This window comes from Chinchilla lanigera, unplaced genomic scaffold (genome assembly GCF_000276665.1).
Source record: "Chinchilla lanigera isolate Chin_1 unplaced genomic scaffold, ChiLan1.0 scaffold00041, whole genome shotgun sequence".
Lineage (NCBI taxonomy): Eukaryota > Metazoa > Chordata > Mammalia > Rodentia > Chinchillidae > Chinchilla > Chinchilla lanigera.
Genome location: NW_004955442.1, coordinates 439,008 through 459,498, shown reverse-complemented (window position 1 = coordinate 459,498; position 20,491 = coordinate 439,008). Strand labels below are relative to the sequence as shown.

The 20,491-nt window shown below is 43.7% G+C and overlaps 2 protein-coding genes across 8 annotated transcripts in view; one reads left to right on the top strand and one right to left on the bottom strand.

Annotated features, from left to right (window-relative positions):
• Kiaa0430 (KIAA0430 ortholog) overlaps nt 1-16,987 on the top strand; it is a 48,273-nt gene extending 31,286 nt beyond the window's left edge. For 2 of the 6 annotated variants that reach the window (XM_005391061.2, XM_005391060.2), the window contains exons 22-27: nt 516-746; nt 2,407-2,619; nt 4,368-4,428; nt 4,513-4,629; nt 5,977-6,147; nt 8,524-11,094. In XM_005391061.2, the coding sequence (XP_005391118.1) occupies nt 516-746; nt 2,407-2,619; nt 4,368-4,428; nt 4,513-4,629; nt 5,977-6,147; nt 8,524-8,768 (1,038 nt within the window). In that variant the 3' untranslated portion in view covers nt 8,769-11,094. Of the gene's footprint in view, nt 1-515; nt 747-2,406; nt 2,620-4,367; nt 4,429-4,512; nt 4,630-5,976; nt 6,148-8,523; nt 11,095-11,884; nt 13,001-14,292 lie in introns of those variants that run through there. The other 4 variants (XR_001235376.1, XR_001235377.1, XR_001235378.1 and 1 more) reach the window with 4 other exon arrangements.
• LOC102022429 (chromosome unknown open reading frame, human C16orf45) overlaps nt 16,985-20,491 on the bottom strand; it is a 125,181-nt gene continuing 121,674 nt past the window's right edge. Inside the window, exon 6 of one of the 2 annotated variants that reach the window (XM_005391063.2) lies at nt 16,985-17,504. In XM_005391063.2, coding sequence (XP_005391120.1) covers nt 17,416-17,504 — 89 coding nt within the window. In that variant the 3' untranslated portion in view covers nt 16,985-17,415. Of the gene's footprint in view, nt 18,108-20,491 lie in introns of both variants that reach the window. The other variant, XM_005391062.2, reaches the window with a different exon arrangement.

The window sequence follows — 20,491 nt, the reverse complement described above, 5'->3', positions numbered from 1 at the left end:
ATAAAAATGAAAATGTGAACTTTTTCATTGCAACCATACAACTATAAAATGCAACCTGGCTTGTGGTCAGAGTGAAACCTCTAGCACTCCCCAGCATAGCTTCCTCATCCCCATTCCCCGTTCGAGCACAGCAATCCTTAATTCATGAGCTTAGGCTGATGGATAGCACTGGCCAGTCTGCCTCCTTGCCATAGTGGTCAGTAGAACGAAAGAATGAATAAAGAAACAAAGAGAACAATAGCATTTTTTTTCTCCATTATTGCCTTAAGAAAGGAGATGGTATGGATGGAAGTTTTTGGTTATTGACCAACAGTTTTTGCTCTTGTCTCATCCAAAGTATTGGTCTGGTATCCCAAAGAAGTTCAGAACAGACTTACTTTATTTCAATTCAAGAGAAAAAAATTAGAATTCTTTTCTTCCTTTGGTCTCATTAACCAAAATGAATGAGCTGACTTGGGTAGAATCTAGGTTGTCTCATCTGAGTTCTGAAAAATTGAGATTCTCATGTTTCCCAGGTTGCTGATATAGAATCTGGCAAACAGATTCAGCTGATCAACCGGAAGTCCCTGCGGTCTCTCACTGCCCAGTTGCTGGTTCTGTTGATGTCTTGGGAAGGAGCCACCTATCTTTCTGTGGATGAGCTCAAGAGACATTATGAAACTACCCACAGTTCTCCTCTTAACCCATGTGAATATGGATTCATGACCTTGACCGAACTTCTGAAGAGTCTGCCTTACTTAGTTGAGGTATGTGTGTTAATTGTATCATATTGAAAGCTGTTGAACGGGGTATTTGTCGATGACCTCTTTGTGCAGATTAGCCCAACGTGTAGAGCTGGAAGGGATCCTAGAGATCTTCATGACTAGTAGTCATTTTCTAGATGAACAAACTGAGGCCTAGAGAGATGAAGCAACCCTGCCAGAATAGGTGGTAAAGTCAAGACAAAAGCCCTGATGTCCTGATGCTTGGAGTCGAGTTTTTCTGTCCTGTTCCAGGCTGGATTCTGTTGGTGTTGCATATCTGAATTAGATGGTGTGAATGGTGACTTTGGGTGACTCAGCAGTGGAGATAAGGTTTAGAAAGGAAGGTCTCCTGGCTGGTTGCCTTTAAAGAACAATTTCAAGGTAGGAAGAATTGAGAGAGAGTTTAAGTCCAGTCTTGGGGCAGCAAATATAAAAACCTAGAGAAAATGAGTTCCTAAAAGAATAAGTTATCAAAGATGACCCAAGAAAGTTAAAACTAGACCAGTTATCACAACAGAGTCTATAAAGGTAATTGAATTTTTGACACTAAATAAGGACCAGGACCAAGTGGGTTAACAGTTGAGATTTCAACTAACCCTAAAAGAAAAAGTAATTCAAGTTACTAAAAGAAAAAAGTTCACTTTTATGGTACCAAAATAACTTTAATACCGTAAACCTAATCTAGCCTTTTTAAAAAAAATGCTAAGATATTAACATAAAATCCAGCAATATAAAAGAATGATAAACCAGCAACATAAAAGAATGATAAACCATTTTTATATAACTGTGATAGATATGTTTAAGATAGCAAGGCCAACATTTTCTAAACTGTTAATTTTGTATTGTGTGAATTCTAGTTCTGGATAATGCTAATTGATGTTGTAGGACTTAACTTTAAATGACCAGCAAAGGTTAGGAAATAGCCCTCCTCTTGGAGATTCCAGGGCATATTAAAAGACTCTGAAAAGGTTTATGGTTTAAAAAAAAAAACCCAAAATGCACATTAACTCAAAGGCATAAAAGTTTTTTGTGTGTGTTTTGTTGTCTCTGTTTTCAAAGGATGCTAATGTCTTCTTGTGTCATAGTGTTTCTTGGAAAACTAGTTTAGGAACTTGTGATACAAGCCTATAATCCCAGCACTCCGGGAGGCTGAGGCAGAAGGATCACAGGTTCAAATCCAACTTAAGCAACAAAGCAAGATCCTGTCTTAAAAAATAAAAAGGATTGGGGATGTAGCTCAGTTTGAAGGTCCTGGGTTCAATCATCAAGTACTGCAAAAATAAATAAATGAATAAGCTAGTTTGGCAGACAGGGTGTAGTGGCCTTAGTCCTGCTGTCCAAGCAGCCCTTTCCATCAAGGTTAGCCTCTCTGCTTTATTGCCTTCTTGATTTAAGATCATAGCTTCCCTAGTTTTCTTCTCTACTTACTCTGTCTTCCCAAACTCTGCAACTTTAGCCTTGCAAGTGAAGTCTGTTCAAGGCTTTGGACTTTCCTGGGAGGAGACCCTGGAATGAGCCTCTCCCTTGCCCCTTCTCCTCCACCTTAGGTTATCGCCCATTTTTAGGCTGACTGGTCTTTTGCCTGTCAGCTGGAAGGCCACACTTGAGGGAACAGGGTTAGTCATTCATGAAGTTTCTAATCCTGTTTTTTCTTTTGGACCAGGTTTTTACCAATGATAAGATGGAGGAGTGTGTGAAGCTCACAAGTCTGTATTTATTTGCAAAGAATGTGCGGTCTTTACTTCATACTTACCACTACCAGCAGATTTTCCTTCATGAATTTTCTGTGGCCTATACCAAGTATGTTGGAGAAACACTGCAGCCCAAGACATATGGCTACAATAGTGTGGAGGAGCTCTTGGGAGCAATCCCACAGGTGGGTGTTTTTCTCAGCTTCTGTTGTCCTGAAGAACCACAGGCCAATTCCTGTAAGATGCTGCCAGAATAATAAAATGGTTGGCATTTTGAACTGGTTCTTTCAGAACAGACTTTGCTTAAGACAGATGATTTTAGTGTTTCTCATTGATTCTGTAAACCTTTATTAAACTCCTGTATACCAGGTAAGTTTCAGACCTGACCCTCAGGAGAGTGTTGGGTCATAGGGGAGTCAGGACACCAAAGTGGTGATTTGTCAGTGTGACCAGCGCAGTGGTAGCTGTGAGTCCTCTGTGTTCATTGTGTGCGTTGGCACGGCTCATTTCTGGGAATGGGGCTCCCTGGGAATGCAGAGCCTGCAGTGCAGCTGCGCGGGACATTTATGAGTTACCATATGATGGGCTGAGAGGGTATCATCGGCAGTTGTGAAGCAGTGTGAGATGTCAGAACATTAAAACCCTTGCTGGAGGGGCTGAGGGTGTTCAGTGGTAGAACATTTGCCTGATCTAGGTGGGGTGTCCCTGTGAAGTCAGAGCCGAGTATTGAGGCTCTGCTCCCTGAGGTAAGGAGCTGAACTGTGTGGTGGAAACAGCGGAAAAAGCCAGGTTGCACTTGGAAGGCATCACAGTGGCTGTTGTCCTTAGTAGAGGTGAGAGAAACAGGATGGCGGAAGGAGCTTGCCTAGGATCCTGGTCACAACGGAGGAAGCAGAGGTGTTAATGAAGAGGTTAAGGCAGGAGAAGATAGGGATTGAGCAACCCTAATTCTGAAATAATGATGCCCAGAGTAGTCTTCAACTCCCGAAACTCTTTAAAAGCCCACATGAAGAAACAAGTGGAAAATTCCATACTGGACCTCATATGACAGGTTATAGAGTGAAAAGGCAGCAACTAAAAATATTGTAAAAAATACCTTCGAGCAATGTGAAATAAATGAATTTTATCTTTAGTTTTGGGTTTGGTTCCCAAAGATACTTTTTTTTTTTTTTGGTACCAGAAATCAAACTTAGGACCTTGTGCTTGCCAGGCTGGCGCTGTGCCACTGAGCTATATCCTCTGCCTGACATCTCTTTTTATATATATGCATACATTCCAAAAGCCAAAAAAATAAAAAGTCTGAAACACTTCTAGTCCCAAGAGTTTCCGATAACAAATTCTCAACCTGTAATGAAATAGAGTAGTAAGGACACAAATGAAGAATACTTGTGAACTGAGATCAGGGACTTGGTGACAGATTACACAGAGAAAGCCCTAGCAGCTGAGGGCCACCCTCTTCCCCAAGCTGGCTGAGGAAGTAGAGAGAGCACTGTTAGATAGGAACTTTGCTCCAAGATGATGCTCTGTAACTTAGCTTAAGGGCTTTGGTCTGGGAAATCTTTATTATATTACCTTATGTTTAGTTTCTGAGAAAAAAAAAAAGGCTAACAGCTGTCATGTAAGAACTTTTTAAATTCATATACCCAAACTGCTATATGAAAGACAGTCATTTGAAGAGTCATAAAACATACTTTTAAAGCTATGTCTCCTGATTTTTCAACTAGTTGACTTTTTCAAAGGGTATAGCTGTCACTTTCCTTTTATTGCTTTCAGAAAGCTAAAGAAAGAGAACAAGAAAACTGTTCTTGGCATTCATTTGGTTTCTGAATTCTAGCATGTTTAAAGCAGGTACAGTGGGTCCCACTCTTCCTGAATGCTAGGGTGATTTCCCCTCCTTTTCCACTGCTTAACCAGTAGTATGTCTTGTGTGCAGGTGGTCTGGATAAAAGGACATGGTCATAAGAGAATTGTAGTGTTAAAAAATGACATGAAAAGTAAGTAAGCACCTGTCCCCTGCCCCTTGAACAATCACGGTTCTCTCTGACTATTCTCTCTGACGGGTGCTCCTTGTCCTCTAGGCCGGCTGAGTTCACTCGGTCTCTCCCCCGCCAGTCATGAAAACTACCCTGCAGACGGTGAGCAAATCCTGGAGGTGCCTGACTTGCACACAGCTTCAGAACCCCAGCTCAGAGCAGGTAACAGTGTTGTGAGAGGAAAGGTGAATGAAGCAAAACTTACAAAATTATGAGACAAACAGCTTGGGGTGGGGAATGTGTGGATGACAGCAAATCATTTCATTAATTAGTCATAGCTTTTTCCAAAGCAGTTTTGTGTTTAACGCGTAACAGAGAAGAAACTGGCCTGTATTTGATTCTATTGTGTGATTAGCTGCTTAGAGTGTCCCCCATAATGATGATACCCCAATTCAGGTGTTGTTTAAAGGTACCTGACACTTGCTAAAATGGTAATTCAAGACTATTGCAGTAGAGAAGAGCACTCTGCTCCAAATACAAAGAGACAAATGGGGATTTAGTGTCAAGGAGCAGAATGAGGGGGTCAATGGATAGAAAAATCACTAAAGGACACAGCAAAAGTTGGGGGAATCTTGCTGAATTGGCCTAACAGGATTCTGCTAAAGGCAAGCAAGGATTCAGATATCAAGGGTTGGGGATGGGGAATTAATCAGATATCAAAGTAGGGAGTTTACAAATCTGATTGAGCAGTGTTCCCAGTAGAACTAGACCTGGCAAGGACAAGGTGAACAAGGCAGGAGACTAAGGCAAGGCCTAGTTGAGAAGAGAACTCAGAGGTGTCTGACTAAAGTGTGGTCAGGGAACATCTCTGTCAGATGACTTTCTCTGGAAATATTTGATAGCAATGCAGTAATATTTCTCAAAATAACATTGACTCACAAGATTTCGTGTAAAGTCACCTCTGTAACAGGTAAAAATGAATTCTCTTGAATTTTATGTTCCAACTTTACTGAAGGATGTTGAACCTGTTGTTATATGTAAGATTGTTATCTTCAGAGTTTTCTCCAATTGGTAGAAGCATTACTGTACCCTTTGTGTGGAGGAAAGTTTGGTTATGCAGCATTTTTCTTTGTGGAAGCACCTACTGTAAGTCGTTTCCTTACACTGTTGGCATAACCTTTGGCAGAAGTTCCTCCATTCTGCCCGCTGAGGAACTGAAACTCCAGGAGTCGGCTGAGGAATGACAGAGCCGGGGTCTAAGTCCTCTCATTCTGAGCTTTGCTCATTTAACTACTCTGCCACTTCTCAGGGTTTGCATTTTCCCTCCTTAGAAGCTATGGTGAAGCCCTTTTTGCTAGGCGGGCCCTCTGCAGGGACCGATGTTCCTAGGAACACAGATATTCAGGAGATAAATGGCTTGTGACATTTTTTAACCTAGGGTCTTCCTGATAATTTTTTTTTTTAAACCTTGAGTATATGTGGACATGTTTGTTTTTAAGACTGAGGAAACCTCAGGTACAGACTGATGTTTGCCCTTATGGTAGACCGCAGCCTGCTTTCTTTGTAAAGGGTCTAGTGAAACGGATCAAGAGCTTCTCCGCCTGGCCAGCAGCTCCCCTGTTGACCTGCTGTGTGCGCCTGTCCCTTCGTGCCTGCCATCCCCTCAGCTGAGACCAGATCCTGTTATCCTACAGTCCGCTGATCTAATTCAGTTCGAGGAACACCCTCAAGAGCCATCTGGTAGGTTGCACTGCTCGAGAGGGCTTTCTTTGTGAATTAAAATAAGTAAGAACCATGATGCCAGTATATTAAATGTTGGAGGGAAATGGAAAAAATTGGGAACTTTCTTTCCTCATCAGGGTTCCTACCAAATGGGATTTACAACCAAAGGTTGCTTGAGGAGCACTGAGCAAGGAAACAGGGTGGTCTCGGGGGTCATATGATGTCATTGTGCTGTGGAGAGTCCACAGAGGAGGGTAGGAAATTCCTCATGGTCCCCGATCCTGTTCAGAGGTCGGGCGTGGGGAGGCTGAAGTGGTTTTCTGTCTGCATTTCTGAGGCCTGTGGTGGGGTCCCCAGGGGTACAGGGACTTTTTGAAGGTGGACTTTTTGAGTGGAGCAAGGCATGTGCAGTCTGAACCCTGAACATTACCCAGTGACCTAAAAATAGAGAGGAAACTGTCTTTGTCAAGTCCACACTTAGTGCCAGCGTTCTACAGGGTGCACTGGCCTCTCTCACCAGCTGCTAGCCCCATGCTCAACCCTGACAGGATACGATGATGAGCAAGTCAGACCAGACACTGCAGCGGGTAACTAAGGCATACCTCGCACCATAACTAGAGACACAGCTGCCCACAGGTCATGCAGCTAGGACTTGGCAGAGCCAGGATTTGAACCTAGTAGCTCTTTCCTTCTTTCAGTGTCAGTAGGCCTTCTGCAAGGAACCCCCTGCCCTGTAAGATCTTTCCCTTTTCCATGCCTTGGAATCTGGCTCCTTCCTACTCTGCTGGGAGCATCAGAGACAGCCTGCCCTTCCAGGGAGCACCAGGGACAGCCTGCTGCTACTGGGCTGGCTCTTACTACCCTTAGTCTTCCTAAACAGCATTTGGCACTGTTGATCAGTGAAAGAACTGAAGCTCTTTACTTGGAAATTAGAGGTGAGGGAACATAAAACAGTCTGAGAAGAGCCAGCCTGTGGAAGAGGTGGGGGTCTTGCATTGTGTTCCTCTGCAATGTGTAACTGGCGTTGATGGCAAATCAATAGCTCTTCTGCAGGATTATAGTTTTTATACATTAAATATACGTAAGCTCAGCCATATGCATGTGACAAGGGAGGGGGAAGAAATTTGAACAGTGTGGGCTGGTCTGTCTACAATTTCCTCAGGAGCTGGGGGTTCCACTGTCCCTTGTCACTCTCACCTTGTATGTGCCTTTGCCAGCCAGCGCCCCTTGCTGCTCAGTGTAGTCTAAGGCATAATGAATAAATAACACATCCTTCTCAAGCAACAGGACTTTGACTGTACATCAGGTGAATTACTTGGTCTCAGCCAAAGAAATAGCAGTCTATGAACACTGCAGGGGAACTGGGAATATTTGATATACTAGATTTTATTTTTTAGGGCAGTTTTGACTCAGCACAACTCTCCCCTTACTGGCTGGGGTTAGGTCCGTGTGAATAGCAATGGAATGGGCCAGGAGCGCCCAGGCATGAAGGCCCCTCCTCTTGGCTCAGAAAGTTTATGCATAGCTTATGGGTCCTTAACAGCCCAACAGAAAATCCAAATGGAAGAACATTGCTTAGTGATTTGTAGCCAAAAGTAAGATCTCTAAAACTTTATAGTCCAGGGAAGAAGAGAGATGCTGTTTATCAGTATTTGAATTTTGCAGCATGTAATAATTGGGCACACAGTTAATACATAAATTGCGGCATGGTTGTGACATGGGGTGGGTTGTTTTTTAAGTATTTTTTGAGAAAATACAAGTGAGGAAATAAAATAACATTTTTGTCAGAGTCTAATTATTATTACTCTGCAGTTCATAATGGTGATGTTCATTTTGGGGAACTGGTGTGCACAAAGAACATATCTTGATCATTTTCAGTCCTGTTACTTTCCAGCCCCTCCTCCATCTCCAAAAGTCTTTTTGTTTCCTACCATCTCTCCTTTATTTTACCTTTTTGTTTGCTTATATTTTGGGTTTCTCATATAAAAGGAACCATGTGATGATATTTAACTTTCTGTGTCCGACTTATTTCACCTAACATTATGTTCTCAAGTTCCATCCATTTTTCTACAAAGATTTCATTCTTTGTAGCTAAATAATGCTCCATTGTGTATACATATCACATCCATTCATGTGTTGGCGGGCATCCAGGCTATTTCCAGAGCTTAGCTGTTGTGACTTGTGCTGCACTAAATGTGGGTGTGTATACATCACTGTAGTATGCTGTCTGTAACTGTGTTGGGAGCATACATAGGAGAGATATAGCTGGGTCAAGTGGAATTTCTGTATTTAGTTTTTGAGGACTCTTCATACTGGTTTCTATAGTGGTTGTACAAAAACTAACACTTCGTATAAGTCTTATAGCTGAATCTGTTTGATTTTCTGTGTTTATAGAAAATAAGATTTTAAACCAAGAAGAAAATACTGAAATTCCTATACCAGTAAAGAAGGAAAACCTGCCCTCTGATTCCAGCTCATCTTGTGTCCTAGCAGCTGTCCCAGTGCCTCCCTGCCCCACCTTGGACACCCCTGAGTCACTGCTCAGCAAGGACCCTGTGGAAAGCCCAGCTAAAAAGCAACCCAAGAACAGAATAAAATTGGCAGCCAACTTTTCCTTTGCACCTATAACCAAGCTTTAACTCCCATTTTGAACATAGAATTAGAATGGGAAAAAAAAACTGTCTGATTCTGCACACAAAAATGAGCTCAAAAAATGTTTTTTTCTGTTTCGTTGAACCACCTCCCTGCCCTGAAGCCACTTCTTTAGATGTATTCCATAATGTTTTTGTTTCTTTTACATTTTGAATACAGCTTTTAGCTGTTTTTTTTTCTTCCTTCTTTTTTTTTCCAGTTATTTGAAAGAATTTCTGACATTTGTCAAAAGAATCTTTAATTTACCAAATTCTTCTTAATTATTATGAAACACAGTGGTGGTCCAGAAGAAGTAAGCAGTGAGAACTCAGGTAACAGTAGGTTTGGCTTCCACTGAGCTGCATGGGTGGTGCAACCCTGCATGTAGCACAGCAGAGCCTTTCAACCAGTGCTTACTGGTGTTCTGACAGTGTTAACCAGATGCATGATGCGTCTCTGCAGCGAAGCCTGTTCTGTGGGCCTGGACGTTCACACACTGAGGGTGAAGGGCAGGTGAGGAAAGGAGCTGTGTTTTCAGGTTGGAATATGAAGGTTCCTGGCTTCCCTGTGACTTGTAAGTGTGTCTTGTTTTTTATTTAACTATGTCTGTAGTTGACAAATGTGGCTTCATCACACATTTTTTTTAAACGTTTCCATTTTGGGGTTCCATTTAGGAGCTTTCTAGAAAGTTGAGGATGTTTTACACTTCCCTTCTACATTAAACTCCAGTTTGATGTGGATTAGGTTAAGGAAAAGGAGATGGTCTTGATGTCATGAATTTAAAGTCAGCATTTGAATCACAACACACATTGTGTGTCAAGAGGCAGTATTGGAAAGAGTCTGATTTTCTAAAATATGCATCAAATGCATAAATTATAAATCAGAGCTGAGTGGTAAAGTACTTTAACAGGAGCAGAACTGATACGATTTCTACTAGGAAGAGACAGAATTCTATCTATATATGCGAAGGCCAAGGTTGATCAACTTAACCTTGTTTTTGTAATTTTAAAGCTGGTTTTGGTAGCTGGGAAGCTTTTTGTGTGAAGATGTGTGTGTCTATGTTAGCTCAGTGTCTTTTAATAGCATCTGTTTTTAGTCTTGCTACTTCTTGCTGTTGGAAGCGTATGTGTGTGTTGTCTAATGTTGGCATTTGGGAAAAGCCAGCCTTTGGGGGCACTGCCCTGTGGAATGTCCTTCTTTTCTGGGTGCCTGAGGTGTCAGCCCATGGGTGGCCTCTCACCCCTGCTAGAGAGACCTGACATTTACAATGGGTTGTATTTGTTGGGCAAAAAAGCTGGATTCTTTCATAGAGCAGAAAAACCTGTTGGCATGAGGTCTTCCACTAGTTAGATGGTTTCTTTTGGGGACATGTTTATGTTTTGTAATTTCTAGAAAGCCAAAAAAATGGACTCTGATTTGTAGCCAGCATTTTGATAAAATGCCACAAAATAAGGGCTACAGAAAGATTTTTATGAGTTAGGTTTTTGTTCCCTGAATCTTTTAAATGAAGCCAGTGATTTCCAATTCTCAATACATGCCCCAATCAAGATGGAACAACTGTGAAAAACCTTTCTAAAAGTATTATGGCACTTTGCAAATCCTTCTGCAGGCATTTCTGCTACAGACATAGTGTTACAGGAAGTAAAATGCATATGTACAATTTTTTAAAAGACGCTTTTAAACAACATGATAAAGTTGGTGTTGAGAACATCAGTGGCCTTATACTGAGACTTCATAAGGCCGAGTTTGCACGCTTGGACTTCAGTTTTGCCAGCATGCAGAAAATTGTGGACTTTAAAAACATGTGAGGCATCATTACAAGTCACTTGGAACAGTCTCAAAGAACAGGTTCTTTGGGCAGCAGAGAAAGGTGTCCTGCACTATCATGTGAGTGTGTGTTCATAGCATTTACTGGAGCTGCCAGTTAGTCTGGGACACATGTGTGACTAAAAATTGCTGTTGAAAATGTGAAAATGCAGCAGAAGCACGTTGTGTTCATGATGTTTCCCACAGTGGCCAGTCCAGTTCCTATCTATTTTTTTATCCAGAGGCTTAATTAAATGATGACATAATGATGTATGTACATTAATATAATAAAGTGCTTTATTTCTGGATGGAAAGATGTACCAGCTGAGATTTATCTGTTTAAAAAAAGACAAAAATTATCACCAAAACCCCCTTTCCCATCTTGCACTGTTTGTTTTGGATTGGGCTTGGGGGAAGAGATGTTTTTCTTAACTGTCTACTTTGTTTGAACACTTTTTTGTGGTTCAAGTGCTGTTTTGTGTGTTGGGACCAAACAGTTGTCAATAAACTTTACAAGCAAGCATCAAATCTGAGTTTCTCTGTTGGTCTTTCTGTGGGGAGGGATTATAAGCCAATCCAGTTCTGTCATCTTTTCATTTTGTGTGTGCACGCACGCGTGCACACGCACACACACACACACACACACACACCAGCTTGTTACCCTTCCGAAAATGTAAGTGTGAGATACTGCACAAAGTGGGAGGACATTGTAGAGGCTCTCAAGCACCATCCCAGGCAGGGGACTGGACTGTTGGCCTTGGGAAAAACTCCATTTTGGAAAATTCAGCAGCTGTGCAAACTTGTGGTTAGAAAACTGGAGCATTTTTAAGATCTCCCTCCTTGTGAAGGAGCCAGTTTGAGAAAGATGTCTTTCACAGGTGCATTGGTAAAGCACCCATCACCCAGCCCCTGCTGCCACCGCCTCCCTACCCTGCAAGAATATGAAAAGACCCTGAAAACATTTAAGTAAATTGCTTTTTTTAATGTTACATGAAAAGCTTCTAACAGCCTGTAACAATCCTTTCAAAACGTCTTTTCACTATAGGAAAGTTTTGCAGGAAAAGTTGAATTATCATGCCCCTTTAGAGGGCTAAGGAGCTTGGGGGTTCACCACTCTGGAGAGGTACATATAGAAGACTTACCTGATTTGCTTCTTTCAGTGGATATTCGTGGAAGGGAATGTCTTAATGTCCTTTCCAGGAGTGTTTAGTCTCCCTAGGAGACAGACCACCCTCAGGAACAGGTTAGGTTGGAATATGATGAAATCCACATAACATGTTGTAAATAACGACAGCAAAGAGAACCCCTTATTTTTCAGGCATTTGAGATGTGGAGCTTGGAAAATCTCAAGCCGGAGGATCAAAGACAAATTCGCTGGTAAGAAAGGATTTGGAAGCAAGGATCTTTGGGCACCGAGAAGGAAAACAGAACCCACTTCATGGTAGCAGAAGTCAAGTTTGGGGATAGATTGTGCAAAGTGACTGCTCAGCAACTTGCTCTGCAGAAGGTGGGGAGCCAGCCAGGAGCTTCCATAGGAATGGGGATCTCGGGGTTGTCAGGGACCATCTTGGGCCTGCATGGTGCTATCTCTTCAATCCACCCTAGGCAGCTCGTGTGACCACCCCTCCCCCTTCCATTTCTGCCTGGGCTTTGGCACAGGGAGCTCCCGTTTAGCCTTCACCCCTTCTCCCCTCTGAGTTTCTTATACCAGAGCAGCATAGGCAGGTCACTGCCTTCTGTGTGGTGGAAGCCACTGAGTCTGTCTGAGGTAGATGGAGTAGGAAACAAATTTCAGAAAGGAAATCCTTGTTCCAAAATAAGTCTCTGTTCTGCTGTTGTGCATGGGGAGACCACTGAGGTTCTGCACCCAGGGATTCTAAGGCTGACCCCTGCCGACGGTCCCCTATCTCCACTCCTGGCCTGGCTCCTGCCACAGTGGCCTTCTCAGCCTTTTAGCTGCGCTCCGCCCTTTCCTGCTTTGGAGCCTCTGGCATGCAGACCCTGAGCTCAGATATCAGGCAGTGGCTAAGAATACGGCCTCTGAAGTCGGGGGCCTCGGTTTGAATCTCCACTTAGCCATGTAGTGCCTCCTTCCTGGCCTTCAAATGAAAACGAGAGCTTTCACAGAGTTCTTTTCTATCATCAGTGAGCCACTACTGGCAAAGTACTTTAAAACAAGACCTGCAGGCCCTAGTGATGCAGTAAGTATCTGCTGTAACTACTATTATTATTTGCCCTGTTTCTAACAAGCTAATGGTCTCCTTAGCACACAGATCTTGGTACAGGCATTATTTTTTAGAAGAGCTTCCTCTGACCACCCCATTTTCCATCCCTAGGCAGGCATCAGCATCAGCCTGTCCAGCACCATTCTCTGGAGTTTCAAAGAATATATACTTTGCTTCCAGAATATATAAAAAATAATCATACTTTGCTATTGGATAGCTATGTGTGTGATTATTGCATTGTTTTCTTCAACCAGGCAGCAAGTTATTGAAGGTAGTAAGTTCTGTGATTTTTTGCTGCTGTTACTATATAGTGTATCCTCAGGATCTAGGGCCTGGCTTAAAGTATTAATAGAATATATTAGTTTTCTATACATCTGATGCATCTGGCGTCCATACCAGCACTTTACCAGAACTCCTCACACCAACCACGTCCTGTGACACAGTCCATCGGGACTTACCCTGGGTAAAGCTGGACACTGGAACACACCTCTTAGACACCACTCTGCTTGGTTTTCCTTTTTGCTCAGCTTCTACTTTGTTTACCTTTGTTCCCTTAAACACTGGCATGAACAAAGGTGAGACAGGAGGTGGGAGAGGCCAGCTGGGTGGCCAGAGGCTGGAAAATGCCCAAGACCCCAGGCTTTACTGCCAGGCCAGTACTAGAGAGAACGAGGAAGAAAGGATAATGGGGAATCTGTGAAGTTCTTGGCAGAGGGAATGATGTGTGAAAATCTAGGAGAGGTGCTGACAGCACAGCGAGAAGAGCCAAAGAATCCAAAGAAGGCTGTGTGGCTCCAGCACCGGGAGGGATGCAGGAGGTGGAAGAAGCAGAGGAGGCTTCAGGTGTGGCAGGGCCAGATCAGAGGGGGCACTAAGGCACATGGGAAAGCGTGGGTTTCATCCTAAGGCTGTGGAAGTGCTTCTGAAGAGGGGATCGACTGTGAAGTTGTGTTATTAAGAAAATCACTGGGTGCAATGTGGAGAATGAATTTAATAGGAGGGAGACCAGCACTGAGGAGGCCTATTAAGTTGCTGCAGTTGAACAAGCAAAAGATGGTGGTGACTACCATGGGAGTGCCAGAGTCTAGAGAAACTTAGGAAGGAGAAGCTGAAAACTCAGCAAGTGCATGGGTGCGAGGAGGAATTGAGGAGTCAAGGGCATGTCCTAGGGTAACCCTGGGTGAAAACATACCACAGAAGCTGAGCACAGTTTCGGACAAGGGTCAGCCACCTTTTTGTTAAAGATCTAGAGAGCAAATATTTCAGTATGTGCAGGCTGTGTGCTGTATCACAACTATTCTGCTGGGCTGTTGAACGAAATCAGCCACAGACATATGAATGAATAAGTATGGCTATGTTCCAATGGAGCTTTATAAGAACAGAAGGCAGGTGAAATTCAGCCCTATAGGCAGTAGCTTGCCAATCTTTGGTTTAGCATGTGTTGCATTTGATGTGTCTATTCTAATTTTTTTTTGTTTGGTTTGGTTTTTTTCTGGTACAGGGAATCAAACTCATGACCTCACGCTTGCCAGGCAGGTGCTGTACCACTGAGCTAAATCCCCAGCCCCTTGCTTGATGTGTCTATTCTAGATTCAAATAGAGATCCTCAAGAAGCAGCTTAGCAGTCTGAGCAGAGGAGAGAGGCCTAGGCTACAGAAAGAATCCAAGGAGCTGTCAGAATGTAGAAGGCCATTTGAGATGTGCAAAGAATGGAAAAAATTAGGAGAAAGAAAAGAGCAAAATGGCAAGATCCAGTCTCTGAGGCTGAGGGAGCCTTAAGAGGGATTGAAGACAGGCCCTGTGAGTAGTAGGAAGCGCTCCCAGAGAGTGAAGCATCAAAACAGTCATGCATGTGTCCGTATCATACGCTGCAAAGAGCTGGGAAAGCGTGAAGGCTGACATGTACCAGCTAGACATACCTGAATGGCTGCATTCCTGGTGAAAGGAGTCACTTGCTAGAGAGTGATAAAAACCAGGTTAAAGTAGCTTCAGGAAGGATCTGGAGACTGAGAAAGTGGAAATAGCCAGGGTATGAAGGGTAAAGAAGGCTGTGAAAATGGAATGAAAGGTAGGGCTGTAAAAGGAAAATAGGAGCCCAGAAAGACCTTGTCTTGGAATAAATAATAAGGGCTGGGATGTAGTTCAGTGCAAAGGCCCTGGGTTCAATCCCCAGTGCCACAAAAAAAGGGGGGATGGAATAGAAAGTGGTATTTGTAAATGATGGAGGAGAAAGTGTTTATAAACATACAAGGAAAGAGATAGGACTATCAAGGTAACAGGAGAGAGAGGGATGAATGATACTGTGCCACCAATTGCCTGTGGGACCTTAGGCCATGGATTTATTGCCGCCTTCTCATCTGTAAAGAAGAAGTAATAATAGGATCTGTCTTGTCAGGCTGATATGAGGAGCAAACGCGCTGATGTGTGTACATTACTCAGTGCACAGTGATGAACTACAATAGATGTGACTTCTATTAATGTCTTCCTTAGGACTGCCAAAAGAAATGAGTCTATGCATGCAAGATCCCACAGCCTTCATGGTTTTCCAGGTTTGCATGCAGCCCTTATGATCTGGGAGCATCAAGAATTACTGTTTGCTTCTGCTCTTCTGTGAAAGTCTAAATAAATGTTTGTTGTTGAAAAACATCAAGGGAATAGCAGGAACATAAGGTAGGCCCTGTTCCAGGTCTCAGTGGAAGTATTTTTTTATGAGAATCCAGTTACTCCATGGTCTAGTGAGTGACAGCTCTGTGACTGGTTGTAGGCTAGGCCTCCCTGACCCACATTTTCCACCAGGAAGAGAGAAGCAGGCGCTTTGCAGCCTGAGTTTTATTTATTGTGAGTTCAAGTGGGCAGGATGTGTAGTGGGTTTAATAGCAACTCCCCAAATTCATGTCTGCCCGGAACCTCAGAATGTGACCTTGATTGGAAACAGGGTCTTTGCAGAAGTAAGGTAAATAGGACCAAGATGACAGTGTGCTGGATTAAAGTAGGCCCAAAATTCAATGACTTGTGTCCTTGTAAAATGAGGAAAGGATGCAAGAGACACATCAGGAGGAGAAGGCCACCCAAAGATGGAGGCAGACTAGACCAATGAAGCCAAGGAAGGCTGAGGATTTCCAGGAGCCTGGAGCTGGGAAAAGCAAGCAAATCATCTTCCCTGCAGCCTTGGGATGTGATGCTCTCAGACACCTTGTTGCTTCTGGCCTCCAGAACTGAGACAGGCTGGATTTCCATTGTGTGGAGCTCACCCAGGGTGAGCTAATTTGTTATGGCAGCCTTGTGACACTCATTCAGCCCAGCTCTGTGCTTGACCTAGTTATACAAGGAGCTCAGGCTGTCCATTGCTTGAGTGGCCTGGGAAGTCTCTTCAGCATCAGAATGGCAGAAAGGGTGAGGGCAAAACTTGGACTGAACAGAAACACATATGAGACTGTGGAGGCTGAGGCATGCTGCCCCCGAGAGGAGCCATCAAACTGAAGCCTCGGGCCCCCAGTCCAAGATACCAGGGGTCAACTCCAAAGCGACTGTGTGTGGAGACACGTGTGCATTCACTTGTGATCTAGAAACATTTTGAAAATGCTATTCATTGATAGCCCAAGAATGTTACTTCTCAGAGATTATCTTGGGCTGGGGATGTAGTTCAGTTGTAGAGCACTTGCCTGACATCTAAAACTCTGGGTTCAATCCCAAGCACTAAAAGGGGAAAAAAAAGAGGAAAGAGTTTATCTTAAGGAAAAATCCAATTCAGATGAAGTGTTATCTCTTCAAGATATTTATCATAACATTGTCATAATGCTGAAAACAAGAAACTCTCTAAATGTGAGTCCAGTAGTGAGGGAATGATGACGGGTGACAGTGTGATCACAAGATGGATTACTCAGCAGCCATTCTGAACATTTAGGAAGAGTGTTTAATGTTTATAGAGATCTTTTAATAATGAGAGGAGACTGTAGTGATACCATGTTAAGTGGGGGAAAATCTTGTTATAAAATGGTACAACATGATGCCAATCAAGAAAACCAAAATGCTTAAAAAACACTTCAAGGAAACATGCCAAAAGGTTAGAGGTCTCTAGTTAGAGGACTCATGGGTGTTAAAAAAAACTTCTTTATGCTTTGTATACTTTTAAAATTATTTACTATATACACGAATTACTTCCATAATCAAGAAAAAAGTAAAAACTTTTAAAATGCTGTGTACGTGGTTTCTATTTTTATTTTGTCTGATGGATGATTGCGCATCAGCAAATCTTGAGTTATGCTAACTACTTAGGCCAGTCACGACACACATACATGTACAGAGAAGTCACACAGGCTGTGCCGGGCTGGCTGTAGCAAATGTACATCAAGCTACACAGGAGGATTGTTAGGCTGGTTCAAATATGCCACCAAATGATGGGACACAGTTGGGTCAGGCTGCCTCTCCTGCCTGTTGCTGTTCCTTTACGGAGGTTTTGTGTCGAGCTGGTGGGGCAGTGTCCTGCTGGCACTCCTGTGGTGGCCCCGGGTGGGTGAAGAGTACCTGGGTCAGCATCTGCTCCCGGTTGCTTCTTGGTCAGGCCCAGACACAGGATGGGAGGAAGCAGGAGATGTAACCACCACAGCACACACTAGCTCAGTCTTTACAGGCAGGCTATCGGTCTCCAGGAAGGCAATACTGATGGCGCCTCAGAGATGTGTGGGTCAGGTGGAGCCGTCCAGAGCACAGTCCCTGGGAGAGGACAGACAGGGGAGGGGACTTATGCCCTTTTGGGCCAGGCCTGATGGTACAGCTAGGAAGGTGGATGGGGGATGTGTCCAACATGGCGCTAGATTATTGAAAAGTCACAACTATACACACCGGGGGATCATGCCCCTCTCCCAGTTCATTCGGCACGGTGGGTTAGATATAGCTAGATAGAAGTGGACATATACTTTTGTGAGAGAGGACCTCTCCTGGTGGTTGGATAAAGGTGAGACAGACTCCTGGGTTCGGCATGCTCTGGGGAGGGCCATGCGACAGTGAGGGACTCCCTATTGCTACACTCTGTACAGGGTGGCCGGGCCCGCCTGCCATGCCCATGGCCCCTGGTGGCAGTCACAGGCTTGCCTTTAACCCCTGCCGCCTTGGAGAGTTCTTGAGCCCCAGTGAAATTGGGGCTATGATGACAAGAGGGCGGGAGGATGGGGGTCCCCGCGGCCCTCGGGCACCCCACGTGGGGCTACATGATGTTGCACTGGGTGGCCCCGCAGCAATCCTTGATGAGTGCCAGCCCTGTCTTGGCCACCGTGGGCTTGCTAGGTGGGGGCTCTGCTTTCTTCTCTGCCCGGGAGCCTGCAGCAAGGGAGAGCACAGAGGGAGAGAGGCAGATGGGAAGTGAGGAGACCTCACAGGGGCCGCCCTGCCCCACCCTGAACCCTGGCCAGGCCCGGTTTTGGGGTGCAGTTTAGGTGGTCTAGTTTAGCTGACTATTCCCACTTCCTGTGGGCCTACCAGCTTTCAGTTCTCAGCTTCCAGCCTGAGCTTTCAGTCCTCCTCCCAGTGAGCAGTCCTAGTCACATCTTTCAAGCCCTGCACGTGACCTGGTGTTTAAGGAGCATTTGGTGAGCAGACAAAAGGAGAAATTTTGTTCAAGTCACTTCAGTCTGAGGGTTCACATTTTTCAACTCTGGAGAATACTAATGTATTATCTTTTTAGAGCTCCTCACTTCTCATTCTCTATTTTCTCTCTTTCTGGAATGTCTAGGTCTTCTCATTCTATCCTCTGTAGTCCCTAACCTCTCATATTTTCCATCTTTTTATGTTTTTGCTGCATTTTGAGTAATTTCTTTAAATCTGCCTTCTACTTTATGAATCATGCCTTCAACTGTGTCTGTATTTAGTCCATCAAGTTTTTATTTCAGTAAAAATAATTTTTTAGAAGGTTAATTTTTTTTTACAGATCTCCTTATTCTTTGTTTTTAGAGAGCACACAGCTTGCACGAGTTGGTTTATTTATTTATTTGCTTGCTTTTTAAAAACTTTATTTATTTATTTATTCTTGTGTGCTGGTGATGGAACCCAGGGTCTCATGCATGGGAGGCAGGCCCTCTGCCAATGAGCTTCTGCCCCAGAGTACTTACCCTTTTTTCACAGCATCTTGCTATTCCACTATGGTTTTATTCCTTATCTTATCCCTAATGCTGTAAATATATTTTGTTTATTGTCTCTTTAAAATAGTTCTGTTTTGTCTGGTTCTCGGAAGGCCATTCCCATGTTGCATTACTGATTCCCCTCATGGTAGTAAAATTCTTCATGGGTTTTTAAATTTTATTGAGAGCTCATTTCTTGAGAGGAGTTGCTTTACCTGTGGAAGTACTGTGTACTATAAGCCACAGAAAGGTCCCTGCAGAGCAGTTTTACATTTGCTCCAGCTAGTGTCTCTGCGATTTCACTGGTTTTCAACTAGTTTTTATTTTTCAACTTGGGATTCTAGCACCAAATGAATAGTGTAAATTTGGGACATATACTTTGCCCCTTGGTTGTGGTGCAGGCTTAGTATTTTGATTTCTAGCCAGAATCAATTTCTTTTTTCTGTCTAAAACCCTGTATAGCAGGCAAGTTTCCTTGTTCTTCCAAGCTGCCAAGTAGGGATTTTCTACTTTGCCTTTCATGGAAGAATCTATCAAGGATACTGGTTTCAGGCAGGGATCCTATGCCTTGTGGTTCTAGGAGCCAGCAGAAGGGAGCACACCTTTTTCTTTCTTTACTCCCAGACTCTACAGCTGTTTTCATGGGATGCCAATGGGCGGCAGAGAAGACAAAGTTTATGGTTATATAGTTAGTGTCCACTTTTGGGTTTTGTTTTCCCACCGATTTCTAGTCCCTTTTCCTCTGGTAACAGCTCTGTGTGGCTCCAGAAGAGGACATGTGACACAGACCTGACCAATCACAGCACTCCAGCCTCTGGTGACAATGACAGGCCTATGAGGTGGCAACATGATCCAGGAAGGACCAATCTGTGTCATTCCCTGAGGCTTATATACTCAGATACCCAGAGAAGGACTCTGGCACTGCTTTGGAGCTACCAAGCTATGGTTTTAGAGCTCAGGCCTGTGGACAAGGCCTACATAGTAGGGTTAAATGACACTAGTAAGCAAAGATGGGTAGAGATCAGAAATGGAAGGAAAATGAGGGAATTGTAATGGTGTTCAATTCCTGAGGCCCTAGTTCTTATGGCTCTTCCTCCAACATATGCCCTTTTGTGCTTAGACCAGGTTGAATTGGCCATGCATTTCTTATAAGTGAGAGAGGCCTCACTATTGCAGCAGTTAGACGTGTTTGAGACACAGTGAGTCAACAGAGAGAAAAGAGCTCCTTGACAGCAGGATCCATTATCACTTTAATATCATAAGGGACACTGGGGCCTCCACAGGGAGGGTCAAGTGTGTGCAGAGTTTCACAAATTTGTTTCACACAGAACCCTTTTGCTCTTCCGTATCTCATAAGGCTAATATTCTGAGGAGAGTGCTTCCACCTCTTACAGAGATTGCAGCCCCACTAGTGGCCATCCAGTTCCTCTTCCGAAATACACCAAATCATGTGATTAGGGAGGAACAGCTGCAGCCAGGACCACCCACATAGATTTTGGGGTTCAGAGTAAAATAAAAATATAAGGCCACTTGTTCCAAAAATATTAAGATTTTCAAGACAGCAATAGCAGAGGTTCAGTGCTCTGC